Below are 9410 nucleotides of genomic sequence, written 5' to 3'. Positions count from 1 at the left end.
CATGGTCATGGTCATGGTCATATGATACAACGTGTGATACATTTTTCTAAGGGTATGGAAGCACTAGATTTGGATCAGTATGGGAATAAAAGTAAAGAAGGCAAATCCACATTAATTATTAAGAGTCTGAAATACAATTTGTAGAATGATTTTTAACTTTCTCCTGAAAGTAGTACTTGACAATTAGGTGGTGTTTCTACATCAAGAGACTCCCTGATTGAGGGGAGCTTCATGTTAAGAAAGGGTGAAGAGAAAGGCAAGCCACCTCCAAGGTAAGTGGTTTTAAAAAATAAACTCTGATGATTGCCAAACAAAGCTGTGTTTGGAAATTTAATTGACACACTAGAGAAAACTTCCCCCCAGGTGAGCGTGGCTGCTTCCTATTTAAGAGCAGCCAATGTCTGATGCCAGGATGAATGTCATAGAATTACAGTGGCTCCTCAACATGACAGAAGAAGTAAACAAGTTTACAGGTTAAAAATCACCTCCAATCACATAGACATTTTCATGCAAATTTGTGAAGGTAAGCTGTAATTGTTTAGACAATTTTATTTAAAGAAAGTTCTTAATTGCAGGATCAAGGTGCAAAAAATAACAGAAAAACATGAAATTCTAAACTCTTTCTTTGAAAATGAGTTAACTACTTAAGATAGTTCTCGTAGTACCATAATTTCTTAATTATAAAGTAATAAAATTAGATGTAGGTCAAATAATGATAATAAAGTCATGGATATTCAGCATTATCCATTAAGGTAATTTTGAGAACCAGTACTAATAAAATAGGGAAATGTAAAAGACTATATATCTGAGTTTATTTACCAAAGTATTGATAAAAATTATCAGGTGTTGGGGCTAACAGGTGAAGACATATGTAGCAGAGTGATGAGACAGAAAACATAATCTTTGTCGTATACTTGATTTGGAAAGTTAGAGAACAAATATTAATAAACTGTAGTTGAAATAGTCAAACAGTATTGACTGCCTGATATTGAATGGAATTAATATGAAGTGAAACAAGATTGTGTGTGTGTGTGTGTGTGCATGTGTGTGTGTGTTTAAGTTTCATTCATAGGCTCCAGCCATTTGTATATCCAGAGTAAATATTAATTGTATTTAATCAAAGTAACACTTTATTAGGCAACATTATGAGGGGAAAATAGAGAAAGGGAATTAATTTTGTTCAATGGAACTATATGAAACTAGAATCTTACCAAGGAAGGAAGGGAAATGTAAAAAAATATTGGGATGAATGGGTCATATTTATTGAGTGAGTTAAAGGTTAATTGATATATATCATACACTGTATGAGGATGTTAATAGGAAAAGTTATTGAACAGTATGCTGGGATTAATGATTTCCATATTTAATGTAAATAAAGACAGGGGTACAAAAGTAACATAATAATATTGCATATATTTATTCCCTCAGTAACAAAGGATTAGTCTAAGAAAATTGATTCTCATTAGACTATTAATGGAAGGACTTAAAACTTATTTTATATAAGAATTAAACAAAAGCTTTAAAATAAACACTTTAATTTAAAAGAGGAGGAATAAATCAATTGATGCAGAAAAAAATGATGACTCCAAACAAATACAATAGCAAAAGCCTATACCATAATTTCACTTTTTATGGTAGTTAAATAATTAGAACATACTTATGCACAATAAGCTCCAAATAAGAACGCACACTTCTCATTTGCTCTGATATCATTATCTACAAGTATAAAAAACATGCTAGCTTTTATTTCTTGGATTGATTTCAAATGCACATCACCTCCTTTCTGATGTATCAAAATTCATTTTCTAGAAACAGAGCATGGTGATACTGAATATGAGTTTAGAAATTGCAGAAATACATTCATGCAACTAATCCAGTTCCCAGAAGGGGAAAATGAGGTTCAAGAACATAAATGAATAACCAACTTGAAATGACCATATTTGCAGATGGAGAAACACTTAAAAACAGAAAAATCAAATATGACTACAATAACGGAGTTTGTTCTTTTGGGGTTTTCTGATATTCTCAATAGCCAATGGATTCTTTTTGGGATATTTTTGGTCATCTATCTGACTATCCTGATGTGCAATAGCATCATAATTTTGATAACAAGAATTGACCCTGTCCTCCAGACTCCCATGTATTTCTTTCTTAACAATTTTTCCATTTTAGAAATCTGTTATGTAACAATAACTATCCCAAGAATGCTCATGGACCTTTTGACCCAGAAAGGAAACATTTCTTTGGTTGCTTGTGCTGCACAAATGTGTTTTTTCCTTCTGTTTGGAGGCTCAGAGTGTCTCCTCCTGACGGCAATGGCCTATGACCGCTATGTGGCAATTTGTAACCCACTGCTCTATCCACTGATCATAAACCACAAGGTCTGTATCCAGCTGGCCATTGCCTCCTGGGTCAGTGTAGTTCCAGGAGGAATTGGACAAACATGTCAGATTTTTTCTCTCCCCTTTTGTGGGTCTAACAAAATTAATCATTTCTTCTGTGACGTTCCCGCAATTCTCAAGCTTGCTTGTGGTGACACATTTCTGAATGAGATCACAGTCAATCTGGCTGCAGTAGTGTATGTCATGGTTCCATTTCTATTGATCATTGTCTCCTATGGAAAAATTATTGCCAACATTCTCAAAGTATCATCAGCCAGTGGGAGGGCGAAAGCCTTCTCCACCTGTTCTTCTCACCTGATAGTTGTGATCTTATTCTATGGAACGGCTACTATCACGTATTTGCAACCCAAAACAAATCAATCAGAAGGAACTGGGAAAGTGATCTCTCTTTTCTACACCGTTTTGATCCCAATACTGAATCCCATTATATACACTCTGAGGAACAAAGACATCATGGTAGCACTCAGAAAACTACTAAGTCGCTTATTATGATGACACGAAGACTTGAAATTACAGTAAAGGACGCTCTTATAAACTAACTTATAAAGCAAGCATGATAAAGCCAGTACATAAGGTAAAATGGAACTTTAAAAACTCTCATCCAAAAGAGTGTGGGAAAGAGAGAAAAGAGAATCGACAAAAGAGGAGACAAACAAAAGCAAAGATTTTTCAAAAATGTCACAGGTGAGTGAAGTAGGAGGGAAATAAGTAGAAGATACAATTTTCATGACTGCAATACTCAATATTGGTATACTGTCCGTTCTGTACAAATTTCTGTAATAGGATATCAATTAAAAAATCTGGCAGACATTTTATAGCAAATGATAGACCTCTTCTAAAATTAGTAAAAATGCCAAGGATGCAAAGGAGTCAAAGTAACTTTTATACAAGACCAAAAAATGTAGAGGAAGTGCACTACTTGACTTCAAAACTTACTATAAATTTGCTATACTAAAAACAGTGGGGAATTGTAAAGTAATAAATTGATAGAAAATTGGAACAGAATACAGGGTCTAGAAAAAGATACATCTATGTTGAGCTGAGTTTGACAAAAATGTTGGGACAGTCAATGGGAAATGGAAAGCCTTTCCACAAATAGAAGAAGAGCTAATTAAATATCTACATGGGGGAAAAATAAACATCAAACCTTACCTGACAGTATGCACAAACTTTAACTCAAAATAGGTCACAGACTCAAATGTAAAGGCAAAAGCATAAAAGTCTTACAAGAAATAAGAGAAAATCCTTGTGATGTATAATATATAAAAGTTTAAGTGGATGCAAAAAACATAATTTATAAAAAATATATATTTTATTATGCCAAAATTTCCATCCTCTTTTCTTCAAAAGATGACATTAAGAGTTCATAAAGAAATCAGAGAAAGAAAATAATCTTCACTCATATAGAGAATCTTTGCCAAACAATAATATTAAAACACCAAGTTCTAAAAAAAGGAGGAAATGGTCTGAATGAAGTATCATCAAAAAATATGCAAATAGTCAATAAGTAGATAAAAACACACACGTCCTTAGTCATTATGGAAATGCACATCAAAGCTATAATGAATTTCGCAACTCATTCACGAGGATGGAAAAAATTGAGATTTCTAATTTGAGCCAAGTGCTGGCAAAGGCGTAAAGCTCTTGTTACACTCACATGCAGCTGGCGGAGTGTAAAATATTATAACCACTTTGAAAACCGTGTGGACAGTTTCTAAACGGACTAAACATATACCTAAACATGATCCAACCATTTCGCTTCTAAATATTAATTCAAAAGAAATGACAGTAGTTGCCCCACTATAAAACACATTCAATATTCAAAGCAGGTCTATTTCTGATAGCCAAAAATCGAGGAACAACCCAAATTCCATAAAAGATAAATAAATGAACAAGATAAAGCTTGGAGTTCAAGTCTGCGCTGACAATAATGACTTAATCATTGGTAAAACATAGATAAATCTTAAAACCCTTACTTAGAGCAAAGACATTGGGATAAAAGAACACATTCTGATGGATTATAAATGCTCGATATCTGATCCGTAGTTCCCTGGGGTTGGGGTAAACAAGGATGGATTACGAAATTACGTGAGAAAATGTTCGGAATGTTGTGAATGTTCTGTATTTTCATTGTGGGAATGGTTTCACAAGTAAATATATTTGTTAAATCTTATCGCATTTGAACTATAACTAAATCTAATTGCATGTTTGTACTACTTTATTTCTGTAAATTACGCTTCAGTAACATTATAATTTAAAAATTAAAATTATAATAACATCACATTAAAAACAATTATGTCTAAAAAGTCAAATAAAATACTTAACTATGTATGACACAGAATTATTCCATTATGTAAATATTCTATTAAAACTTAAATCTAAATGTACATATGTTACAGCACGCTGTAGCACACTGTTAGTGAGCAAAACTGAGGACGGTGGCAGAGTCTGGCTTGGTGCTCTCCAAACATGTTTCTGTGTCTTTGACACACAGTGAACAACATTCTCTGGCCTTCTCACATCTTTGTCAGACATTCAATTAGTTCCTACAATGGCGTGTGGGTAGAAGTGATGTATCTCTTCTGTGCTGAGGCTATTAAGAGCAGAATACTTCTTTCCTTATTTTGTTTCTGTCTGTAATTCTCAGCTCTTTGAATGCTGAACATCTAAAAGAGGACCCTAAAGAAGGAGCTAGGGAACCGTGGGTTTCTGACATGAGAGGAACCAGCGTTTCCTTACCTCTGATGCAAAATTGTCCTGTGAAATGGGCGGAAGATGCTTCTTTATTTTGTTAAACCACTAATATAGCTAAGGAATTGTTTTACTTTCTAGATATTTTTTCAAGTGATGCTGATATTTAATTGAATAAGGAAATATTCAAATCCTTCATCTAAATATGGGATGGACATTCAATTTCTCCCAGTCTATTAAGAAGTGACACACTTCCTGGAGGCAAATCACGCGTGCAGTTCTCATTTGTAAATAATCATGATGGAAACCCCACACAAATGCCATATCAGTAATAATAAAGAGCACAGAGGGCCAATGTAGGAGAGGCGTGCTGTAGTAAAGAGAAGGAGGCTTAAAATACAAAAAAGTAATGTGTTTAGAAACATGTCAAATACTCAAAGAACGTTGAAACAGGAAAAACCAAATATAATTACTAATAGAATTATTGTGTATGATAATAGCTTCGAAGTAGCTGAAATGGAATACAGACTTTAGTGTAAAGTTATTTTGTTTATTTTCTGTCTTAAATGTTTGTTTTTGTTTAAAATGCTTGTTTTTGTGATAGCTTACATTTTGAATCATTTAGAAACCTTCCCAGATGCCTGAGTAGACATCATAAAATGAATAAAACTATCCAGGTTTTTTTTTTTTTCATACACTCACCCTCCAATGTATTGAAGAGACCAAGCATACCATGTTCATGTGATACAACATGTGACACATTTTTCTAATGGTGTGATGATCAAGATTTGGATCAATTATGAGAATAAAAGAAAGGAAGGCAAATCTACACAATTATTAAGAGACTGAAATACATTTTCTAGAATGATTTTTAAATTTCTCCTGAAAGTTCTACTTGAAAATTAAGTGGTGTTTCTTCACTAAGGAAATCCCCAATTGAGGGGAGCTTTGTGCGAAGAAGGGGTAAAGAGAATGATAAGCCACCTACAAGGAAAGTGATTTTAAAAATAAATCCAGATAATTTCCAAAAAAAGCAGTGTTTAGGAATTTAATTGGCTCACAAGAGAAGATTCTTCCCAGATGAGCGTGGCAGCTTCCTATTTAAACAAATGTTAGACGCCAACAAGAATATTGTAGAATTACAGTGGCTCCTCAACATGACAGAAGAACTTAAAACGTTTACAAGTTAATAAACACCTTTACTCCACATAGACATCTTCAGGCAAATCTATAAGGTAAGCTTTAATTGTTTTGTTAGACTATTTTACTTAAAGATAGTTCTTAATTGCAGGAACAAGATACAAAAATAAAACAGTAATACTTGAAATTCTAAAATCCTTCTTTGAAAATGAGTTAACTACTTAAGATAACTCACGTAGTTCCTTACTTTCTTATTATAAAGTAATAAAAAATTAGATGTGGGTCAAATAATAATAGTAAACATATTTATAATCACTATTATTTAAGGTAATTTAGAGAACCAGTACTAATGAAAACAGGGGAATGTAAGAGATTACTTGTAGGCAGCTTTGTTTGCCAAAGTATTAATGAAAAAATATCAGGTGTTGGAGCTAAAAGGTGAAGATGTGTACAGCAGAGTGATGAGATAGAACACATAATCTTTGTCGTATATTTGTTTTGGAAAGTTAGAGAACAAATATTAATATAGTGTAGAAGAAATAGTCAAGCAGTATTGACTGCCGTGCAGTGTAACTAGTCAAGCAGTATTGACTGACTGATATTGAATGGAATTAATATGAAGTGAAACAACATAGTGTTTGTGTGTATGTGTGTGTTTAAGTTTCATTCATAGGCTCCAGTCATTTGTATACCCAGAGTAAATAATAATTGTATTTAATCAAAGTTACATTTTATTAGGCAAAATTACAAAGAGAAAATAGAGAAAGGGAATTGTATTTAGTTCAGTGTAACTACATGACACTAGAACCTTAACTAGGAAGAAAGGGAAATGTAAAAATATTGAGATGAATGGGTCATATGTATTGATTGAGTTAAAAGTTACTTGATATTTATGATACACTGTACAGGGGTGTTACTAGGGAAAGTTATTGAACAGTATGCTGGGATTAATGGTTTTCATATTTAACGTAAATGAGGAGAGAGGTACATAAAGTAGGAATAAATATATGTTGTATATATTTATTCCCTCAGTAACAAAGGATTGGTCTAAGAAAACTGATTCTTATTAGACTGTAAATGGAAGGATTTAAATCCCATTTCAAATAAATATGAAACAAAAGCTTTAAATGAAATGCTTTTAATAGAAAGAAGGTAAAAATAGATCAATCAATTCAGCAAAAAACTAATCAACGCAGACAAATGCAATAGCAAAAGCCTGTACCATAATTCTACCTTTATGGGGGTGAAATAATTAGAAATGACTTCTGCACAATAAGCTCTAAATAAGAATTCACATTTCACATTTTCTCTGCTATCATTACCTCAAAGCATAAAAAACATATTCAGTTTTATTTCTTCGATTAATCTCAAGTGCACAACAGTTCCTTTCTGAGGTTTCAAAATTCATTTTCTAGAAACAGCAACATGAAGCTAGACATAAGTTTAGAGATTATAGAAATACATTCCTACATCTAATGTAGTTAACAGAAGAGGAAAATGTCGTTCAAGAACATTAATGAATTAATTATCCTGAATTTACAATATGTACAAATGGAGAACAAAGCAGAAAAAGAAAAATCAAACATGACTACAATAACAGAGTTTGTTTTTTTGGGGTTTTCTGTTATTTCCAATAGCCAATGGATTCTTTTTGGGATATTTTTGGTCATCTATCTGACTATCCTGATGTGCAACAGCATCATAATTTTGATAACAAGAATTGACCCTGTACTCCAGACACCCGTGGATTTCTTTCTTAACATTTTTTCCCATTTTAGAAATCTGTTATGTAACAGTCACTATTCTAAGAATTCTCATAGATCTTTTGATCCAGAAAGGACACATTTCTTTGGTTGCTTGTGCTACAAAAATGTGCTTTGTCCTTATGTTTAGAGTCTCGGAGATTCTCTTCCTGCGACCCGCTGGTCGTGAACCACAAGGTCTGTGCCCAGCTGGCCATTGCCGCCTGGGTTGGTGCAGTTCCAGCCGTAATTGGGCAAACATGTCAGATTTGTTCTCTGCACTTCTGTGGTTCTTACAAAATTAATCATTTCTTCTGTGACCTCCCCCCAATTCTCAGGCTTGCTTATGGGGACAGATTTCTGAATGAGATCACAGTTTATGTAGTTACAGTGGTATTTATCGTGGTTCCATGTCTATTGACCATTGTCTCCTATGGCAAAATTATTGCCAACATTCTCAAAATATCATCAGCCAACGGGAGAGCGAAAGCCTTTTCCACCTGTTCTTCTCACCTGTTCATTGTGGTCTTATTCTATGGAACAGCTACTATCACTTATATGCAACCAAAACCAAATCAAACTGAAGGAACTGGAAACGTGATCTCTCTTTTCTACACTGTTTTGATCCCAACATCGAATCCCATTATATACACTCTGAGGAACAAAGACATCACGACAGCACTGAGAAAACTACTAAGTTATTACGATGATACAAAGACTTGAATGACAGAAAAAGACATTCTTGTAGGTTTGCCATTTAGACACAACAGAAAAAGTCTAATTTTATGCCTATGTTTCTAAATAATGAAGATGAATATCATAATAGCAACCTCACATTATGTTAAGAGACCTTAGTTTCATAGAGTTAAGTAAAGTTCTTCTTTGTAATCAAAGCACAAATTGTCTAGATTGTAACAATCTAATTTGAACATCTCTCTTTCCTCTCACTGTGAACTTGTGAGTTAAGAGATTGCCTGAGCAATACAATGTTGGTTAACCGGGTGTGTTATATAACCAAGGATTAGAATCTTGCTCTGTGATATAATTTCTTTAACCTTACCTCCTTTCAGATATCCTTACTAACCTGTTCTGTAGTCTCATTGGATTTAGCCAATATGAGAAACCAGCAGCAGCTGAGATGGTGGAAGCAGAGTATTCTTAGTATTCTCTTTGCATTTTTAACTTATGTAGCACTTAAGTCGCTGTCCATGGTGCTTTAAGAATACAAATCCCCTCCTCTATTATCCCAAATCTCACTGACCTCTGATAATGTCATTCGTTCCCCTTTAGCTTCAGGTTTCACTTTAGTAATATCTATTTAGTGTTAGAAGCTTCCAGTTTTCACTCTAAACTATCCATATCAATGTGTATTGGGTTGAACGTTGCCCTCTTATGTGTATGTTCATCTAGGCCTGTAGATGGGGCCTTATTTGAG

At 33.7% G+C, this 9410-nt stretch overlaps 1 protein-coding gene and 1 pseudogene across 1 annotated transcript; both read left to right on the top strand.

Moving 5' to 3' along the window:
• Positions 1 to 1946: 1946 nt before the first annotated feature.
• LOC102880794 (olfactory receptor 10AG1) lies at positions 1947 to 2894 on the top strand. Its single transcript, XM_006920772.1, has one exon. It carries the CDS (start codon positions 1947 to 1949, stop codon positions 2892 to 2894), a length of 948 nt encoding a protein of 315 aa, XP_006920834.1.
• A 4289-nt stretch (positions 2895 to 7183) lies between these two features.
• Positions 7184 to 8698, top strand: LOC102880536 (annotated as a pseudogene).
• Positions 8699 to 9410: the final 712 nt, after the last annotated feature.

This window comes from Pteropus alecto, unplaced genomic scaffold, assembly GCF_000325575.1.
Source record: "Pteropus alecto unplaced genomic scaffold, ASM32557v1 scaffold639, whole genome shotgun sequence".
Taxonomy (NCBI): Eukaryota; Metazoa; Chordata; class Mammalia; order Chiroptera; family Pteropodidae; genus Pteropus; species Pteropus alecto.
The sequence above is the reverse complement of the archived record's forward strand: the minus strand, read 5'-3'. Positions and strand labels throughout refer to the sequence as shown.

Excerpts from the sequence above, each read along its gene's own strand:
- LOC102880794 (XM_006920772.1), top strand. The coding sequence starts at position 1,947 with ATGGAGAAACACTTAAAAACAGAAAAATCAAATATGACTACAATAACG.